The 22,921-nt window shown below is 37.3% G+C and overlaps 1 protein-coding gene across 1 annotated transcript in view; it reads left to right on the forward strand.

The window, feature by feature from the left end:
• Nucleotides 1-1,097: 1,097 nt before the first annotated feature.
• LOC113087268 (proline dehydrogenase 1, mitochondrial) overlaps nt 1,098-22,921 on the forward strand; it is a 60,110-nt gene continuing 38,286 nt past the window's right edge. The window contains 13 exon segments of the mRNA XM_074559898.1: nt 1,098-1,163; nt 4,987-5,192; nt 11,126-11,160; nt 11,251-11,328; nt 11,331-11,396; nt 12,636-12,700; nt 12,807-12,923; nt 13,984-14,003; nt 14,763-14,825; nt 15,097-15,178; nt 15,634-15,726; nt 18,087-18,233; nt 22,693-22,862. Of these exon segments, the coding sequence (XP_074415999.1) occupies nt 1,098-1,163; nt 4,987-5,192; nt 11,126-11,160; nt 11,251-11,328; nt 11,331-11,396; nt 12,636-12,700; nt 12,807-12,923; nt 13,984-14,003; nt 14,763-14,825; nt 15,097-15,178; nt 15,634-15,726; nt 18,087-18,233; nt 22,693-22,862 (1,208 nt within the window).

The following is a 22,921-nucleotide window of genomic DNA, read 5'->3' on the forward strand; positions in this document are numbered from 1 at the left end:
TGCTTGGGACCCCAGCCCCCCTTACTAACCCCGTCAACATGCCCGCGCACAAGCGCATTCACGCTGCCAGTCAAAGCGAACAAGTTTACCTATGTAGGCCTAATACACTTTTGGTGTTTTATGTAATATAATAATTATAAACTACACATAATTATAACCAATAAAAGCGATGGGTTGGCAACATGTATACTACGTGCATTTTTGCGTAGGATAGTTATCTTTCATTTAGAATGATCTATCCCCTTTACAGATTTATCTCATAATATATAGCCCACACACACACACACACACACACACACACACACACACACACACACACACACACACACACACACACACAATTTATTTATTTAGGGTTTTTTTGTATTGAAAATTATAGTATACGGATCCCGAACCTAAACTTTTTGCAGTTTGAATAAGCGAACAAAATGTTATTTTATATTGTTTATGAATAACTTTTGTACATATCCAGAAGTTTTGTCAGTGTTTTGCAAAAGTGAATTACTTTAATAAGGCAACGGCTCCCTCCTCTGTTAACCTCCTGCACAACACACTTTTACGTCACGAACGTCACAAACACATCTGCAAGAGCAAAACTTAAGGACAAGATAGTAAGAGTAATATATTTAAATAAATAAATTCGGCTGAATCTAGATATTTTGCACGTATAACCTGCAAGTTTAACTAAACTAATGTATAGGCTACATTAATGTACCAAACGGTGCAAAACAGAAACGTCACGGGATTTGGACCAATCATTCAGCCCAGATTTGAATATAGGCGATGCCCCACAGATAGCGTTAAATAATGTGCTCAAAAGGGTAGTTTACCAAAACAGCAGGAGATCGATTTGTATTTATTCTCATTGTTTGTAAAGAAGTCTCAACTGTTAATTTTCCGCAAAACTCTACCTGCCTTTGGGCTCGCGACTCAGTAGGAGTTTGGCCGCCTCCTTGCTTGTGCAAGCTTTACATCCAACCAAATCACACAAGTGCAGCCTGTTGACAGCAGAGAGCGTGTATCATTTAGTAATAAGATCTCTATAAACTTGTACTCTAGCCTACTGTATATGAAAGACTTCCATGTTACTGTCAGGAATGACTCATGTGGCATTGTCCCAGATGATTGACAGTATTGGCATCTTGCCAGGAAGACTTCACCTGGTAAGTGTGTAGTGTTACTAGAGTCGAGATTAATGGCAAATGCAGAATGAACCTCAGACATGGGCAAGTACTGTATGTTTGACCTTTAGACGTCCTTTACAGACTCAGAGACCCCACATACGGAAATTCTAAGCATATACAGTAAAAGAAATGGACACAGCGACACATTGGATTCAACGGAGACAAGTAAAGTCAATTAGAAGCACTTACTTCCTGGGGGTCGGGCGTACTGCGCAGACTCAAACTGAGCTTGATGACGTTGATGTCAGGTGAGCAACCTGTAAATGGTAAATGGTAAATGGACTGCATTTATATAGCGCTTTCAACAGACCACATGGCCATCCAAAGCGCTTTACAAGTTGCCTCACATTCACCCATTCACACATTCTTTCATACACCGACTGCGGTGTCAGCCATTCAAGGCGCCATCCAGCTCGTCGGGAGCAACTGGGGTTAGGTGTCTTGCTCAAGGACACCTCGACACTTGGTCAGGTGGAGCCGGGGATCGAACCACCAACCTTCCGGTTTGTAGACAACCTACATGAACCACTGAGCTACTGCCGCCCCATAAATCTTCTAATCGCTGTGCCAATAGCGTCTACAATACTGTTCATGCATAAAGGCTGATCAATCACTGTTGATTTTTCCAGACACAGTACACTAAACGTTTTGTTTTTGTTATTAATATGTTTAAATGGCAACACCGCAAACACAGGCTGAGTGCCTTCAGAAGGATGCAGAATTATTCTAAGATCTTTTAGAGCTGCTTGGATTAAACCCACTTTTAATTTTCCATTTTTGAATTTTATATAATTTGTAATTTTTAGTAGTCATTATATGCTGTGGCAGATATCATGTGCATTTCAAGCTTCTGTTTGAAAAGAGCATTCTACGTGTAGTGTATGTGTGTGTGTGTGTGTGTGTGTGGAAAAAAACGATTACAACATTATAGAACAAAAATGAATTCAATTAGCTTATGCACTTTACATCTACATCACATTTCTCATCAATATTGTTAACAATAAAGATTAATAAGGAAAAGAAGCACATCACAAATAGCCTACATCTTTAAATCTGGTGTTGATAAACAGACCATCTCCGCTTCTTAACTAACAATCATGTGCCTAAAAGAAGCACAAATAAAGATATAGGTGCAAACAGAATACAGTGACGTCAACCTTGGTTTTGTAAGGCAGTTATTTTATGACACAGAACACGTTGGTGAAACTCATGCATCTAACAAGAACTTAATACACAAAATAATCATATGGATTCAAGCATTTAACATTTATGAATTAATTAAATGTCAGTAATGAACAATAATACACAAATTATAGCTATCACAAGGAAGGTCCGCGTACAGTAAAGTGGATAGTGTACAACACCCCATCAGTTATATTCAGTTTTGTAACTTCTTAGAGAAAATTAAGTCGTTATAAAGAGAAAACAACTTTTGTTATGTCGAGATAACGAGAAAATTAAGTCGTTATAACGAGAAAACAACTTTCGTTATGTCGAAATAACGAGAAAATTAAGTCATTATAACGAGAAAACAACTTTCGTTATGTCAAGATAACAAGGAAACAAGAAGGAAAAAAACGATAATGCATGACTGCTTAGAACTTCCGTAGTAATTAGGGGTGCTCCGATCACGATCGGCCGATCGTTAATGCGCATCTCGTCAGTAAAGCCGGTTCTCTAATCAGCGGTTAATTCCATCAGGTGCGTGATTTCACATAGAGCAGCTGTTACTACACAGAGCCGTTGTTAACTGAGAAGATGCGCCAAAAAACACTGAAAATGAAGTGGATTTGCTCATCTTCTCTAGGGAGCACCCCTAGTAGTAATTTGGTCAAATGTGACTTTTGTTATGATGTAGATATCTTTTCTATTTCAAAAGAAAAAAAAAATGTTTATTGAGCACCAAATTCAGAATGTTATAATGATTTCTAAATTTTTAACTATATTTTTTATAGAATGTAAACTTTATTTTTACATATATGTGACCATGTACCACAAAACCAGTCTTAAGTTGCTGGGGTTTATTTGTATCAACAGACAAAAAAAAAAAAAAAAAAAAAACTTGTATGGGTCAAAATTATCGATTTTTCTTTTATGCCAAAAATCATTAGGATATTAAGTAAAGATCAAGTTCCATGAAGATATTTAGTAAATTTCCTAACGTAAATATAAAAATTTCAATTATGTCATTAATAACCCTCATGTCGTTCCAAACCAGTGAGACCTCCGTTTATCTTCGGAACACAGTTTAAGATATTTTAGATTTAGTCCGAGAGCTTTCTGTCCCTCCATTGAAACTGTGTGTACGGTATACTGTCCATGTCCAGAAAGGTAAGAAAAACATCATCAAAGTAGTCCATGTGACATCACAGGATCAGTTAGAATTTGTTGAAGCATCAAAAATACATTTTGGTCCAAAAATAGCAAAAACTACGACTTTATTCAGCATTGTCTTCTCTTCCGTGCCTGTTGTGAGCGAGTTCAAAACACTGCATTTTAGTGATATTCAGTTTGCGAACAAATTACTCGATGTAACCGGATCTTTTTGAACCAGTTCACCAAATCGAACTGAATAGTTTTAAACAGTTCGCATCTCTAATACGCATTAATCCACAAATTACTTAAGCTGTTAACTTGTTTAATGTGGCCGACACTCCCTCTGAGTTCAAACAAACCATTATCATGTCATAATTCATGCACTCAAACAGTACATTGACTGAACTGCTGTGAAGAGAGAACTGTCGAGAAACATTTCTGACAGACGCGTCCGATTCGAGAACTGAGGAGCTGATGAAGCTGCACATGTGTGATTCAGCGTGAAGCAGACCGACACACAGAGCGTCTGAACCGAACTGATTCTTTTGGAGATTTATTCTGAACTGATTCTGTTCTAGTTTATGAGCGCGGGTAAACCGAAGGCTTGAATCAAGGGCAACATCGACAATGACGGCATTATGTCGAGCGCAAAAGAATGGGTGAACCATTTTCTTCAACCGGTTTATTGAATCGAACTGTCCGGAAGAACCGGTTCGCGGAAAAGAACCGAATTTCCCATCACTACTGGTGATCCGAAAACCGATGCAACCGGTTCTTGACTCAATAATTTTTTTTCTTCTATGAACTAACCCTTTAATTTGAACAACTTTAAAGGCAATTTTCTCAGTATTTAGATTTTTTTGCACCGTCAGATTTCAGATTTTCAAAAATTTTGTATCTTGGCCAAATATTGTCCTATCCTAACAAACCATACATCAATGGACATTATTTATTCATCTTTCAGATTTTGCATAAATCTCAATTTCGGAAAAATTGACAGACACTCAAGACTGGTTTTGTGTTCCAGGGTCACATATTAAAATGGAAAACAACTTATTTTAAATTGGAAAAATCCTACACAGTTTGTTTATGTGCATAAATGTAATGCTGCATGGTGCATTTATCATTTGCATTTATCTTTTATATACAGTATGTGCTCAACAATTGTCCTGTCTTGTGGTACAGTTAATAACAAATCACAAAGGCCATCCATAATGTGGACTTACTGAACTCAGATGCCATATTTCTATGTTATCCTCCATATACAGTTGACACAAACTGCAAGGCACCTAAACCACACTGAAAAATGTATGCATGCCATTACATTAAATAACAAGTGCCATTTAGGCAAAACAATTACCATGCATAATAAATCATTCATATATTCATATGCGTTGAGTTATACCAAAAAGAATATGAAGCACTCAACTTCAGATCATACTATAATATCTGCATGCTTTGACAATAATATTTCTGTCTTCTACAGATAACGGAACTTAGTAGAAAGTTGTTGGGGCAGAAGATGTTTGAACAGTTTATGAAGATGACATTCTACGGTGAGTTTGTGGCAGGGGATGACCATCAGTCCATCAGGCCTGTAGTGCAGAAGAACCAATTTTATAGAGTGGGAGCTGTGCCATATTATAGCGTAGAAGATCTCTCGAAGGAAAAGGCTAAGAGAAAAGAGATGAAGTAAGTGCTCTCTTCTGCTCCCTCCATCCACAAACTACCGTGATTAAGCAGCTTCAACTGAGGTACCAAGGTGACTGGTAAGATTTGTGAACAACTTAACAAAATGCATTATTTATTGTCTAGATATGAGAATGGTACTCAAGACATTCAGCTAAACATTTAATATTTAATGATGGATGGATGGATGGATGAATGGATAGACAGACGGATAGATAGATGTCATTATATGGAAAATACTGAGCTAATGAACATTAAATCAGCTCACCTTGCTATTCATCAAAGAAATAATAATACTGTCCAAATCAGCATCAACAGTTCAATCAGCATCAAATCAGCATGTTAGACTGATTTCTGAAGGGTCATTTGACAGAAAATTAAGCTTTGCCACCACATGAATAAATTACATTTTCAAATGTATATATATATATAATTTTTGTGTGATTGTGTGTATATGCACATACATACATATTTTTTGTTATTCACCATCTGCAGTGCTTTGAAAATTGCAATTTAACAAAATACACTTTCTATTGATAGGCAAATTTTACTCAAGACATTCAGCTGAATATTTAATTAGTTTGCAGTCATTTATTTGCAGATTACATGAGCCAGACCTGACTGACCAATTAAGGGCCAAATTAATAAATCATTGATAAAGATCCCACCAAGTATAAGAACAGAATGTGAATGAGTGCATTTATTTATTTATTTATTTTTGCTCCATAGAGTTGTAGAGCCTAATTTGCTTAATTGAAAGTGACTAATTAAGAACTTTTGAACTCCTAATATCAACCTGCTGTTTTGGGCAATTAATTTAGTTGAATCTTTAAGTTAGTGTTGTGAAAACTTTTTCCCATTCAGTTCCTCCTATTTTGCTTGGCAGCATGATTCCAGAATCTTTGGGTCTGAGTCGGTCTTTAAGACGTGCTTTGCGTCACACTAACTACTTTTCGGTAGAGGGACTAGAGGTTAATGGCCATGCTGTGATTGTGCTCATGCAGAGAGCCTAAAGAAATAGACTGAGAATTGATCTGCTGTCACAAATGTAAACAAATAAATGATATCCTTTTGGTTGTTTCAGTCAAGGCCCATTGTTTCTGATTGGCTTATGTTGAGGGTGTCAACACACTCACATTTTAGGAATTTCATCTTGTGGTACACAGACAGATAAAGAGCTATTCTCTGTTTCCACAATAATAAGTTTTCTAGTAGTTTGTGCTGTATTGTGAGATCAGTGGGGTGAATTATTATTATGTATTATTATTATTTTTTGTTTTAAACTTGCTTCTCTAAGGCAAGCATCACTGTTGCACATATTTAGGGTTAGTGATTTGAACGGGGGATTAATTATTGGGAGAGGGGATGTCTGAAGACCCTAAAAGAAGAAATTACTGGACTTTATATTATTTGTCAACATGGAGCATGTGGCTCGTCCCACATATATTATTTTTTTTCATCAAAAAATATTTTAAATGCACATATTTTGATAAATCTGGTGCAAAGCATCTCTTATGAATGAATGAATGAATTAATTAATAGTTTTAGTTTCAGTTTTAGGGATAATAACAAAAATAGAAATAATTAACTATAATAATCCTGTTCAATTTTGACTTGTAATGCTCTAGCAACCACCTAATGCATATTTAACTTTAGGAATAAGATTAAAAACATGCTCTCCAATGTGATTTATTTCCTGTTTGTCAGCGTTACTGAAACATTTACACACATTATTTGGCAAATACCAGGCGGTGTTTATTTCACACAACTTGTATATTAATTGCAGTCTGGGCTAGTTATAAATGCAGTCTGCGTCCTGTATGTGTTTTTAATAATTCTGAAGGTAACTTTTTGTCATTCATCCTAACCTGGAACTGAACCTGTGACCTCTCTGTTATCAGTCCAGGTCCTTAACCATTAGCCTCACCTACATTTCAACAGCTGTGTCAACGTTATGACATTTGATTAAAAAACGTCTTAATTTGTTCTTGTCATTGACCTTTTGGAAATTACACAGAGTCGGTGCTGTCCCCGAGGTTCTCCTGCTGGAAATATAAGATGCCTGAGTACTGAGAGAGCGAGAGCGAGAGAGAGAGAGAGAGAGAGAGAGAGAGAGAGAGAGAGAGAGAGAGAGAGAGAGAGAGAGAGAGAGAGAGATAGATGATATGCCATTTGGATTACGAGGAAAAGCCATTGATACAAAGTGAGATCCATTAAAGGGACTTCTCCTCCACATCACTGCTCTCATTTCAGAACGCAGCTGTCAGAGGTCTGAGCAATTTTATAGGCGTCTCTCATCAGATTACTCTGTGGCCATGAAGTGCAGTTCTCTCCATCGCCTGAGAGGGGCGCTAAATCACCACGATCGATTTCCTCACAGACCAAATGAGCTGAAATGGAGCGTTTATTGGAAATGCTCTTTACAACCACAGAGGACCCTGGCTGGTCACTGGCTAATAAAAGCTAATTTATGTCCGTGATGTGTGTTTTAGAGCCTCTGCCCCTATCAATATTGCATTAACATCCACCCCAACGGATCCTGTAATGCTGTTATACAGAATAGAGTGCTCAGTTTGGCTTTTCTGCATTATCAAGGGTATGATAGAGGGAGAATGCTGGAGGAAGTGGCATTTGAGTAGGCTGCCATCTAATATGCAGGAACCCAGGGCTGATCATTCCATGAGTTCTGTATGAAAAAGCTGCTATTGTTAAGTCTTGGTTTAGTGCAGTCAGCCATTATTATAACAGCCATCGGTCCACTGTAATTGACTTGCATGTATTGATTTTATGAATTGTCTGCTATATTACATTCAAGTTTATGTCCAAGACAATCCCACAAAATCTCTGTGCTTGAATAACAACAAATGAAATTAATACATAAATAATTTTACAAGTATCACACGTACTGTACGCTGGATTGCTTTGCAGCCTGAAATGAAGTTGTTGTTGTTTTATCCAGCTGTATTTATGCAGTGTAACTTATCACATTCAAGTGAGAGATATAAAATATTTTATATATATTTTTTGGAAAAAGGATCACCCCCGCTCCTAAAAATGACTTGTAAACTCAATCAGGTGTAGCTAATCACCTTCTCAATGGGATTATTTGGCCTCAACACCAAATGATATGTCTGGCAGAAATCCAGTAAAGCTCCCCATCCAAATAACAGCATTCCTCCAGTAAAGCATGGAGGTGGTGAAATGCTGTTATGAGGGTGTTTCTCTGCAGCAGGTTCCGGAGGACATCAGGATAGCTGGAAAAATGGACGGGGCAAAATACTGTCAAATTCTTGAGGAGAATCTGCTGCTCTCTGCCAGAAAGTCGTCAATGGGAAGAAGTTCAAAGTTCACATTCGACAACATTTATTTGTTGTGCAACAGATATTATAACAAATCACACACACTCACACACACGGTACCAATTACAAAAATTGCCTACCATACAGGCATAGTTAAAATAATAAAAACAATCAATACATAGAAAATCACATAGTTATCTGTGGCTCTTTATAGAATTGAGAAGCAGAATGGCTGCAGGCACAACAGAGTGTTTAATATCGGTTGGTTCTGAATTTTGGGAGTTTAAAGCGTAATCCCGATGGCAACATCTGAAATTCAGCCTGTAAGGGATGAGAATTATCGAACAGGATAGATTCAACCCTTCTTAACATCTGCTTCTGATAAAGTTCCTCCAGACCTTTCTGCGTGTAACCTGTTATACTGCTACTCGAATCAACCTCGAAAGGGAGTTTTTTGTTTTACAGTATCTAAACAGGGTCTTATCCACATGAAACTTGGACAGTTTCTTCAAGCATTAGAGGCGCTGCTGGCATTTCTTGCAAAGCAAACTGGTGTTTGGGTCAAAGCACAACTTATCATCAATAATGTACTTATACTCTGTAACAACCTCTATTTCTTGACCATTTATACTAGTTTTTCCAGTGTTAGTGACATTGCGCCTAAAATCAATACACATGTCCTTGGTCTTAGAGACATTCAGTTCAAGAAAGGCATCCTGACACCATGTAACAAAGTGATCAATGACCAAACCTTGCAAAGTTTCCTCATTGTTCAATAAGCTGAAAATAACCGTATCATCAAACTTCACAAAGTATCGGTCCTTTATCACAAAACGACATCAGTGTGCAGAATATATAAAAGGGGGGAAAGAACACACCCCTGTGGTGAGCCAGTTGATGTAAGGGCCAAGTCAGAGAGATGGCCATTTACTCTCGCTCACTGGGATCTATTTGTGAGGAAATCTAATATCCAGCCCACAAGGTTGGCCCCCAGTTTGAACTGATGTAAGAGCTTCTCAACCAGCAGGTGGGGCTGAATGGTGTTAAAGGCTGACGAGAAATCTACAAACAGTAGTCTGGCATGATTTCCATTGCCCTCAAGGTGATTAAGAATAAGGTTGAGTGCTGTTACAGTTGCATCCTGGACCCCTCGGTTTAGTCTATATGCAAACTGTAGTGGGTCAAGGAGGCAATTCATCATAGTTGACAGTTCTCTTTTGATCAGCTTTTCAAAAGACTTCATCACAAGTGATGTAAGGGCTATGGGTCTATAATCATTTAAATTCTTAGTTAGGGAGGCTATTCTTTGCAACATGAACTATAATTGACTGTTTCCATAATTCAGGGACCTTCTGTTGGCACATAGATTGAAGAAGAAGAAGGTTTACCTTCCAACATGGCAATGACCCAAAGCACACAGCAAAACTGACACATAGATGTTGAAGGAGAAAAAGGTGAATGTCCTTGCATGGCCTCGTCAGAGCCCATTAAACCCCATTGAAAATCTGTGGAATTACTTGAAATCTGCAGTCCACGAACGGTCACCATCAAATCAATCTGAACTTGAGCAGTTCTGCAAAGAAGAGTGAGCAAATATTGCAAAATCTAGATGTGCAAAGTTAGTAGAGACAAAGACATATAACAACATACTAAAGGCTGTAATTAAAGCAAATGTTAAGTTTTATTTTATATATATATATATATATTATTTTTTTTTTTTCTTTTATCTCAAATACATCTTTCTTTTGAAAATTATATTCAGCTTCTGCATGTGAATGATAAGAGATATTGCATCAAATTTTACCTAGCAAACAATGAAAATGTGTTTAAATGTAATTATTTATGCATATTTTTTTCCCCCTGTGACTATGAGGTAGAACATGAAGTTTTACATTGAATATAGATCTCCTTTCCTTTGCATTTATATTCAGTTACAAAATGTTGATAATAAAAAAAAAGACCTGCTGTATTACTTCAGAATTACCCCTGCAAACAAAGGAGAGATTTTGAAATGAGTGAGATCTGGGATAAAATCAGACAACTTTCATTCTCGTATGCTGAATGTATAACTGAGCCCTTTAAGTCTGGAAGGGCTTGAGTCTGTCCGCTAATGACCCCATCAGCATCACAGCATTCCTTACTGTTGGAACATTACAGACGTCAAAACATTGTCTCCACTGAGTCGCCCCATGTAGTGTAGGGGTAGATGGGGAAGAGCATAGGCGTTGATGTGAGAGCCTTTTGAAGGATGTGGAGATCACAGGAGCTCAGTCTAAACAAATCACTGCCCTGTGTGACTGTGTAACCTTTGAGTTGGTTATGCCCAGCCTGACAGAACAGTGTAGTTCAGCAGAGAGCTTAAATGCATGCAGGTATAAGCATAGACATCAGGCTGGAGTCAGTGTGTGACTCTAAGTGCTGACCCTGAAATATAGAAGGCAAACAAATAGCAGAAGTGCACCACAGTACAGTGACTTCATAGCAGCCTCTGCCGTTATTATCGATTCCTCTCTACAGAAACTGCTGTTTCTTCATTTTGTTGGAAGAAAGGTCCCTAAAAAGACCTAAAGAACAAGTAGTTGGTTTCATTAGTCTCCTTTTTTATAAAAAAATGTCAATGTCTCTCTTTGTTGATAGATCTTTCATTTCTACATCAGAGAAAGAAAGCCCTGGTGAGTATGTGCATCATTTTAACAGTTCAATTCTTTTGTAGTATTGAAGCAAACTATCAAATTGTCCCTTTTTGACATTATTTTCGGGAGCTGACCACCAGGAGAAGTTGTTCACAGACCATCAGAAGTTTGGCGATCGTTGTGAAGGCTTGACGAGCACTCGTACTTATTCTGTGCTGATGAGGCGAAATGCGACCAGCACATGTGGACTTTCCTGAAATGCATCAAAGCCTCAGGTAACAGACCATCTATTAAAGCTGATCAGTAATTAACTTTGGAATTGGAGTCAGATTACAAGCAAAACAAAAGCCAGGAGCTACAAATGCAGTGACCAGAACAGAAGGCACTTTCCATGAACAGGATACAAAGTAGGGCCTGAAACTGAAATGATTTTAATCAGCAACAACTAAATATGATACGATTCTTACTGAATTTTTTGAATGTCTGTCTGAATTGTTTAAAAGGTTGCTTCTGAACCTTTTTGACTTGAATTTTCAGCACGATTTCCATCTGTTTGATATCTATATATTAATGAATAGAAAAAAAAAAAATATATATATATATATATATATATACATAACATTATTTATTTTAATAAAGTTAGATTATTTTAATTTATTAATATTAATTGGATTAAAATAATTGCAGTTATTATTATTTCTTGATTTACTATTTTTTTTTTAATTTATTCATATTGGATTAAAATTATTTACTCATTTATTATAATTTCATAATATATTATTCATTCATACCTTTTTTATTATTATATTATTATTATTATTATTATATATTGTCTGATAATTAGTTAATACAAGCTATCATAATTGGTTTTTAATTTGAATGGCATTTAGTTATTTAAAAAATGGGATAAAATAAATTGTACAATATACACTAGCATAAGAGTATATCACATCAACATGTGTTCATTTTTTTTAAATCGCAATGCATATGTAATTATGCCTTTTTCAAATGCAGAGAAGGTTTTAAAGCACTACTATTCTCAAATAAACAGCATTGTTTTGCAATAAGTTGTTCTGTACTATTGTGTTCAGGCTTCAAACCACTCAAGCTGAGATTTATGCCTCCTTTAAAAAAATAATGGGACACCAAAATATACTCTATTCATGGAAAGTGGTGCAAACTTTTACCCCATTCTTCCTTTAATTCTTGTTGTGTGCTATGCAGATTATTTATATGTTTTTTTTAGTGTACAGTGTGTGCAAGAGTGCCAAGAAGGCATGGAAGCTGAGCAGCTTTTGAAAGCATTTATATTTGTGAATGTGCATGCAGCTCGAGTTTTCCATTATGCCAGCAGTATTGGAGAAACATCTATTGTACTGCACCGGCAACACTAAGTATAACTGTAGAGAATTCATTCAGCATTCCTGGAAAATGGCACCTTAAAAGGCAGTTACACTTTCATTGCTGTAGTTACATCTAAAATAACTCTAAAAGAAAATCACCTGCCTGCTTAGGTGGAAGTTCGGAAGACGGTTTCTCGTCTGTTAAGATGACTGCCTTGGGGCGACCACAATTCCTGGTAAGACTGAGGTTCAGGCAGGGTTCATTCATCAGATAACACAGGTTCAAATCCATCACCCTGGTGAACTAAACGGTCTCCTCATCCTTCCCTCAGGCGCCTTTAGCTCGTGTGCTCCGAGGTGCTGGTGAAATGGAGATGCTTTTTCAGTTGCCTGGCTGCCAAGCAGGGGAAAGATGGCGTGGAGGTGCTGGAGCAGAAACTGGATCTAGAGAAATTGCAGGTATGATTTGGGTTCAAACTGCGGCCAAACACTCAGATCAACCAACACTAAAGCGTGTTTAATACTGCAGTAGACTGTAAGGCAGCTGTAACAAATCTGACCTACAGCAAACAACTGGAGGCTATATTGCAATGACTGTATAGAATGAGCTGCATTTATTTTAATGGTAAAATGTAATGAATGGGACAATAATTAACTGAATAGTCTTTTAGCAGACATTTGTTTCAAAAGCAACTTACACAGGACATTTATACATGATTATTTCCACTTGAGAAAGTGTTTTGCTTAAAGGAACAGTTCACCATGAAAATTTGCTGGAAAAAGAACTCACCTTCAGGCCATCCAAGATGTAGGTAAGTTTGTTTCTTCATCAGAACAGATTTAGAGAAATGTAACATTACATCACTAAATGAGATATAGAAACATCACAATAACCAACACATAATCCCCACAACTCCAGTCCATCATTTACCATCTTGTAAAGCGAAAAGCTGTGTGCTTGTATTCAACAAATCTTTTATTAGGACGTTTTAACTTCAATCTGTCGCTTCTCTCGAGTCCTCTATCTGTATTATTGCTTTCTCCAGTGAAACAGTTGTCTTGTCTGAATCAAGAGAGAAATATGCACAGATCAAGCAGACATTTTTCAGCTAATTAAATTTTTTTGGTGAACTATTCCTTTAAGGGTATAATAGTGATGCTACAGGAATGCAAGGTACAGACTTGCAATCTTTATTTTTAACCATTAAACTACCACATAATGGCAATTGAAAACATGAGCATATTTTAACTTTTTCATTAATTATGCACAAATACATATTACAAGATTAAAAAAGAATAATAGTAAAAAAATGTAGCTTTTAAATTAACATCTACAAACCTTGGGAAGTTTTGAGTGAATGATATGCACTATTGAAGTACATCAGTTATGAAAGTCATGTTATACATTTTTTTTTCCCCTTATGACACAAAAGAACAAATTCTTACACTCTACCCTCTTATGTTGCCCATATTGAAATAATACTGTTGCCATGGCCTGTCAAACTCTGAGAAGGACAAGGAAAGTACCATAGAAACACTGTATTTTTTCTGAAACCATATAAAAGCTGAGATTCATTTAAGTCATTATTAGCTTAAAATTCTTTAAAGTTTGAATATGCTGATGTGCATATAATATATGAGAGCTACAGGATTTTCTTTCAGCTTGAATTTTGAAACAATGTAGTGAACAAGTCATATGAAAAAGTTATATTGTTGGAGAGCAAAGGTCCAATCACACATCGTGGATGATAATTATAATGATAAAGATACAGATCTAAAAAAACGATATACTCTATATTAAATAATAAAGTGTGGAATCAGATTTTCTTTTCCGCCAGTTAATGATAAAAGCATTGACAGCCAAGAACTTGAGCATTGAAAACATCAGATGACAAAACTGCGGCATGTGCTTATAATAAAAAACAGTATTGTCTGTTGGTGTGGACTCTGATGAGGTTATCAGTAATGAGTAACATGCTAATCATGCTACAAACATGCTAGCAACATGCAAGTAATTTGCTAATCATGTCAGCAATGTATGCTAGTAACAGGCTAATCATGCTAAAAACATGTTTATCTATCTAAATGTTCAAACTTCAGACTTTTACAACTGCTTTAAACTTTCAGGCGAGGCTTTCTCAACCCAAGCTAAAGTTTGTCTTGACAAACAATTGAATCTAGTTGTAATAGTTATTTTACAATTATCGTTTTGGTGTGAGTAGGCCTTAAGAACTGCTCTTCAGAATGTATCATTTTGTGTCCCATCATTTTTGGTCAGCTTTCCTTTTAATCGTGCAGTTTTTTGGGAGCTCAAGGCAACATTCAGAGCTTCTTCTCTGATGTACAGCTGCACTCATCAGGGTGAGAAACACCATTTTCCCCCTGTTCTGACACTCAGGCTTGTAAATCTTCTCAATCAATGGCAGACAATGAAGTTATCTTATGAACCGAAGCGAGCTACTCAAGGACTATTCCATGGGTGCTCCATTACTCTGCTTGACCCCCTTGAGTCAACTAAACCCCTGAGAGACTAAACTCATTTAGGAGCACTTTGCACTGCAGAATTGACCAGTTCATGCAAATGTGGGACAATGCTGAAATGTGAATGCTATTTTTTATTTGTTCCCCAAAGCACGGTGGACATGCTGGACTGTAACCGTCTGATCGACGAGAGAACAAAGATATCTAATCTACTGGTTTTCCAGAATCTGCAGGTAGGCAGACAGAAAGAAATGGATACTGTAACCACATCATAAATTAAGAGGGTTATCGATTTCCCATGGTCTAATTGGTTCACTGCAAATGCCCCATCACAGTTTTGAGGTTTTACCAGGTAATTCAATTATAAAGACATGTTTCTGCAAGAGGCTTCCATCACAAGTACAGAAAATAGTTTTTTTTTTTTTTTGTTTTTTTTTTTTGCGTAACTTAAGGGTGAATGTGTAATTTCGGTGAAAAAATGGTACATCCTTATCATGTTACAACATATTTGTATAATTCATGCATGAAAACATAAGTTTGGATCGTGCACTTTCAAGTCTATGTTCAAAAGTGTGAGTGATGTTAAGGGGTTAATTATTATTAGTAAGATTTACTTCCCAAAGGAAAATGCACCCATGTGTGTTCATATTCTGAATTGCTTTTCCTCTTGTATTTAGTTTTTGAACAGACTGGTAAGCTGGAGCCTGTTCTGTCCAAGCTCACAGAAGAAGAGGAAGGGAAGATGAAAAGGATGCTTCAGCACCTGGATGTCTTGGCTAAGGTGCATTCATTGGCTGTATTCTCCTGTGCTGAGTGGCAGAAGGTCATGGTCTAACAGACGGTCATGGATGGAGAATGTAACAGAGATCGATTTTGAGAAAGCCTTCAGCAGAGTGTGGAGGTTAGAGAGTTGTTCCGCCCCGTCGACTTGATGCGAGGAACATGTATCGGGTTTATGTCGCACTGTGAAAGGCCGCTGGTACAAGCAGTACAAGCTGTGTGACTCACAGTAGACTCGAGGCTTCCTTTTCTCAGTCTGGAAGAACCAAATCAAACAAAGTTTGGAGATTTCATATAACAGTTTTTCTCCAAATTGGTTACCTGGAGAATTTTTTTTTGTGTAAGTTGGAACTGGACTTCACTCATTCTACTGTGAGTTGTGGTGTGATGTGACTCATGCCAATATACAGTGCTGCTTGAAAGTTTATGAACCCTTCAGAATTTTCTATATTTCTGCAGAAATGTGACCCGAAAGATCAGCAGATTTTCACACAAGTCCTGGAAGTTGCCAACGAGAATCGGATAAAAAAAATGTAGACAGAAATATATACTTTGTATTGACGGGGTATTTTAAGTTAAATTCAAATGATCGCACCGGTGCCTCCAAGTTAACTGTAATGCACTGAGCGCGGTACTTTTCAGCTTCCACACTTGAATAGCACACATTTCTCTAGATTAACGTTAGAGCGAACAGCCATGTAATGTGGCTTCTTCTTACAAGTTTAAGATTACAAGCCACATTTGAGGTCGATGAAGGAAACAAACATTTGGATGTCCGATGTACTGTAATTATCACAAAGACAAGCTGTTAATGGTCTATGTAACTACTGCCATTTCCTGTGGATTTTTTTTTTCTGTGACTAATACAATTTTGATTGATTAAGCCTCTTCTCATCGACTAACAGTTAAGCCCCTTTCACACTGCCATTCCGGGAAATACAGGGGTAAAGTGTTCCTGCAATTGTTCCCTGGTTGCTAGATTTTGCACTTTCACACTGCCAGTGATGACCCGGGATATGTGCGTGCACAAAACCCTTGAAGATCCCGTAATGACACGTGACATCAGCGACGCTAGGCACGTTATACTTTCACTAAAGCAAGCAAACGGTCTCGGCGTCAGCGCGGAAAGTGAGGAACTAACTGATCTCTGCTTCATTACAGTTTGCACATATGTTTTCGACGCAAACGTTGATCTTCCTTCAAAACAGCCGGTAAAAGAGTCGCGCGATAATGCGCATCATCACTTCGACACGGAATTAGATCTGGCTTTTGTTCACACAGCGCTCGTCCCGGGTCAAACTCCGCAATGTTACTAGGTCCCCGACCCGGGTTCAATTCGGTAATCAATCCTGGGACGTGGTTGCTTTCACACAGAAGGCGACCTGGCAATGTTCCGGAAATATTGCGGGTCCGACGTGCAGTGTGAAAGGTGCTTTAGTTGACTATAGGAGGCATCCCTATTTACACTACATGTGTGAATTGGTGGGCAGGACTAAACAGGCAGTGATGTAAAAGCAGGCGTTGATTTTCTGCTAGGGCGGGGTTTAGCCACACTAATACCTCATAAAGTGGCACATTCTACTATGGGGTGTCAAACTCAATTCCTGGAGGTCCGGAGCCCTGCAGAGTTTAGATTAATCCCTAATTAAACACTAAACTAAACTCTGCAGGGCTTTGGCCCTCTAGGAACTGAGTTTGACAGCCTTGTATGACAGAATGGCTTCAATCTAAGCTGTTTTTAGACCAAAGAGAAAGTTTTGAGTTCTGAAACTTGCAGGATGTTTTTATAGTACAGTGGCCTCTTATACAGTATCTCAAGAGATCAAGGTCATTTTGATTTCTCAGTTCATGACACCTTTAAAATAGAAAAGTTATTTTAAATTACATCACATTATTACTGTTTTTACTGTATTATTTATCAAATAAATTCATCCTTGGTAAAACATTAAACATAGAAACATTAAGAAACCTTACCAACCCCAAACTTTTTAACAGTAGTGTAGTTAATGCTTTGTATTTTCATTTTGAACAGTATATTTATTGTTTTAGCCTTTAAACCGATCAAACTACTTTTTGTGTTTGTGTTTTGTGTGTGCAATGTTTCTTTAAAATGAATGCCACTTGATTTTTTCTAATGAAATGACATGAAGATATTTTTAAATGTCCAAATACTCTTTAGCACCACTGTATCATTGTCATTATTGCAGATGAGGTTATAGCATCATTATTTGTTGACAAATCCTTGGTGATATCAGAAATTGTGGCTGCCACATCAATTAATATAACACTGTGGTAATATCTTTTTTTAGTCTACTAATTAACTTGTTTTAAATCGCCGCCTGCTTCTTGTGTCCTGAACAGCATGCAGTGGAAAATAGTGTCAGGCTCATAGTGGACGTCGATCAGATGTATTTCCATCCTGCTATCAGCAGACTCACTGTGGAAATGAAGAGAACCTTCAACTGAGACAAAGCTGTCGTTTTCAACACCTATCAGGGCTACCTCAAAGTGAGACTCATACATGCATGCACACACACACACACACGTCTGACACCTATGAAGTGTTAACTTGGATCACATGATGCTATTCTGGGATTTATCTACAGTTAGAGGCTGTGCAGAAAACATGCTATTATAGCAGGAGAACATTTAGACAGTGCAATATCAAAACTGACATTTAACACTGTGGTGCTTGCAATCTTTCTTCATCTTGCAAGTACCTGTAAAACAAAATAAATGATGATGATGACAATTAAACACATGCAGTGCACACATTGAGTCATCATAACAGTGTCTGATAATAATGTTAGTCATGGTTTCTTGCACCAAAAATAGTAACACTAATTTTTTTTTTAATGACAGTTTTCCACCTTCTCTTTAGCATTCATGAATAATTATGCTGTTTTTGCAACTATTACCTTTTAAGACATTTGTATGTACCATATTTCCCAGAATATAATATGTGCATTTTGATCATGATAAATGTGATGCAGCTGATATTCCAAAGCGATCAGGATTTGGATTTTTGCCGAATGAGAGAGATACATGAGTCCAATAAAATTTGCATAGCACATTTGCTAAATCCAGGTAGTTTCTGTTTCACTTTAAATATATTATTTTAGTGTTTACAAAAGAAGTAGTTTATAATGCCACTATAATTTGTTTGTTTTACACTTAAATATAGTCCTGTATAGTATAATAATACTGTTAAATTTAAAGGATTTGTAGAATGAGGGAAACTAGAATAAGTTTATAATGTTTGTAAACATTTCATTTTATTTACTGGTATTTTACATTCTTCCCTAATGTTATAATACACACAAATTCAGACTAGCTGTATATTTTCTGTAAACAATGCACATTTGAACCTTTGCAACTTGTTTTCCAGAAAATACAGTTTATTACCTTTGTTAAAGGATTACTTTTTCCCAAAATTTTATGGGGTCATCGGATACCCATTTTCCACAAGTTGACATGATTCTTTAGTGCCTTAATGAAAAGTCTATTACATAGTTTGGTTACAATTTCTCAATGGCAGTGTAAAAAACACCCTTTTTACCCTGTCAAAAACAGCTTTTTTCAGAGCAAGCCGTTTTTTAGCATTTTCCTTTAAATGTTAATGAGCTCTGCTGACCCCTACCCCTCCCTTCCTAGTCATTTTCTGAGGGAATGCTTACTTTAGCTGCATTCATCGTGAAACTAGCTAATTAGGACATTATTAGGAAAGATGATTTGCAAAGATTCATTGAAAAACCTTATTCACTTCTGTTGGTAAAGCTGGATCACAAATGATTCGCGTGGCGCAGATGTCAGGAGTAAATGACGACTGCTATGTTCATTATTACATCCAACAACAGAACACCTCAATCTATTAGGTGTCATTCTTGTCTACATCTGCTCCTGCTGTGAAACAATGGAGAACTGATGACAGCTCACTCAGGGTGGGTCTAAGGTAAGACACCAGTCCAGTCCACTACTGTCAGTCAAACTATCGTGGGAGGGGCCTGTCTGTGTGACATCACACAGACAGGCATCTGAGATCGTCTCGATATGAGAAAGGAGTAAAGATTTTAGTAGATTGCAGTAAATTGGTGCTATCATAATGAGAGACCAAACAGCTGATAAAAAAAAAACATCATAATAATACACAAATAATCCACACCACTCCGGTTTATCAAGTATTGTCTAGTGAAGTGAAAAGCTGCATGTTTGTAAATCCATCAAGACATTTTAACTTTAGACCATCAAAATATGACTCCGTAATCCATGATAAACCTTCCTCCAGTGAAGTCCATCCTCTGTTTTCCTCTCACGTATTGGTTTAAAGAGCCACACAGATGGGAAATCAAAAAGGACCTGTATCACAGTGTATGATGTAGCTGTCCATCAGTGTAAACAATGTGCAAAGTAATTAAACCAAAAAGTACACGATTTATCAAGTTATTGGCTTCTAAAGTAAGGAGTCGACTCTGAATCGAGTCGTTATAGATTTCAAATCTTTTGCCCATCTCTATGTACGTCACTAGGAACACTTTGCATAATAATCTCCGCCTACCGTGTTGGGAGAAACCGAACTCTGACCTGCCCCACCCCCACACAGACGCTGGTTGGTGTGATAGCATCATGTCGAGGAGACAGTGTGTTTTTAATTGTAAAGGCAAGTTTGTTTTATTTTCACTGCCAAAGAATGAAAATCAGAAGAACCAATGGCTAAAATTCATTTTTACCACAATACCAGAGCAGTACAACAAATCCCCTTTGTTGTGTTCACAACATTTCACTGACGACTGCTTTTCTAATCTCGGTGAGTACAAGGCGGGATTTTCAAAGCGTTTGGCCATAAAAGAGGGTTCATTACCAACTTTATTTAGACCAACGAGCATCTCCGAATCACAATCTGTAAGTATGATGATATAGTTATATATTATATATTTTGTTTTCTCCCGAGCGTCTTATCAGTTTGTGTGCTGTCTGCAGCCTTTCTCTGCGCTGATCGTCATGTACAAACACATCATTAAAATGAAGTGTAACTCCGTAAATACTCAACGAAGATACATGAGAGAGATATCTATAGAAAGCTTGACATGTCTACTTTAAAACTAAACAAGTGCTGTCGAACAAACATTCTGTGATAAAGTAATCCATATGAAAACGCGATGTCTGTTTTTCATGTCTCCCTTCGTTATATCTAATTTGACCACGCCCCGCGCTGAACGCGCTATTCAGATTCAAACTGAAGCACGCGGCTTGAATACACCCACACAGAAGAAAAAGCAGCGAGACTGTTCAAGTTTTTTATTTTACTGTTTGCTTCGCAATGAGAGGAATAAGACATAATTCAACCCAAACAGATGCTAATGCATAGTTTACCGTGGAGGTGTGTGCGGAACAACCAATCAAACCTGACTATGTTAGTTGACCAATCAGAACACAGTATGCTACCGAAAGGTGGGGTTTAAGGAAACTGAATCTTTTGAACAGCTTTGCGCGAACCGTTTGGGGATCTCTGAGAATTGAAGTAATTTTAAAATGATATTTTGACAAAATGACAATGTTTTTTAACCTTGGATGGATTTAAACCTAATGTACAAGACTTATAAACAGTGATAGGAAGCTTAGAATTTTCATCTTACTGGCTCTTTAAAACAGTTTTAGACTGTTTTCACTAGTAAATGGTGGTTGATTTGTTCATATTTCTCTCCTGATTCAGATGAGAAAACCTCTTCACTGGACAAAAACATTATGGATAGACAACTCGTATTTTATTTGGAACAATGTTCAGTTCAGTCAGGCCATGGAGGCATAGGGTGCGACCAGCTGATGTGGTCAGCTGTCAAATAGCTCCAATCACTACCATTCTCATATTAAACACAGGACATATATGTGGCACTACTGCTCGGCAAGTATGCGCAAATGAATCGCAACCCTCCCTCCCTCCCCATTATAAGCATGAGCATATTACCGTACACCTTCTGGTTGTTGTCTTCTTTGTTTCAGATCACTTAGGCTTTCAAGTCCCGGTTGGCATGAACCTCACTGAGGTCCACTGAGAGACACTTATCCTCATAACCAAGTTACATGATAGACGTCCCACTGCCACATTTACATGATTACCACTGTTTGCTTTTAAAGACATTTAAGTGTCTTAATTGTAATGTATTACAAAGCTGATGGTTCCGGGGGGTTAATGTTTAAGCTCTTGCATGTTCAATTAATTTGGGAGCAAGAACCCCCATAAGGAACCATACCGCCAAAGATAAATTGTGTTCAATAAGCTCAAGTAACATGCAAAGTGCTCCTGTCTGAACTTGTATTAATGATGGATTTATTATACACATGCAGCTTTTCACTTCACAAGATGTTAAATTATGGACTTGAGTCATGAATTATTGTGATGTTTTTATTTATTTATCAGCAATTAGGTATCTCATTCAGATGGAACCCATTCACTGCAGAGAATCCACTTGAGCAAGTGTTATAATGCTAAATTTCTCCAAATCTGTTTTGTTAAAGAAAATAATTCATCAATATCTTGTATGGCCTGATGATAAGTACATTTTTTTCATTTTTCAGTGTAACTATTCCTTTAGTACTGTCTAACCTCTTTGCATTTAAACAAGTCCCCACAACATTAAATTCAATACCATTTAGATTTATCTCGTCAACGGAATTGTGTTCCTTCCCTATAAAGTTTCAACTCTGTTTGGTGTGGGGGTGGACTCCTGGTTGTTTGGTTTTGCTTTGTTTATTCTTAAGTTATGATTAGTTTAACTGGGTTCTGTCAGACGCTTGGACCATTCGTGTGTTTGACAGAATCTTATTTTGGTTTGTTGATTTCGTACTTTAAGTTTTCTATTTATATTAATAAATATCTTTGTTGCAACATACCAACCTGACTATGTCCTCCTCATTTGTCACGGCTTTGAGCAGGTCGTGACAAATGTAATGAATTCTCTTTGCTCGGGAGGCATTTGATAACGTGTCCATGGATGTCGAGTTATCAAAAAGAGAACGCTGGTGTTTTGGTGCCAAGTTGGTAAGGGGGGCTTACATGTACCAGGAGAGAAGCTGAGCTGCAGAGATTGGATTTGAAGACCCCATCAACCCCGACTATGAATCCACTAACAGAATCTACCAGAGGCAAAAAATGTTCCAAATTCTTCCTTGTAAAATTCACTCTTGAAGTCCGTTCCAAA

Source organism: Carassius auratus, chromosome 5 (genome assembly GCF_003368295.1).
Source record: "Carassius auratus strain Wakin chromosome 5, ASM336829v1, whole genome shotgun sequence".
In the NCBI taxonomy this organism is placed as follows: domain Eukaryota; kingdom Metazoa; phylum Chordata; class Actinopteri; order Cypriniformes; family Cyprinidae; genus Carassius; species Carassius auratus.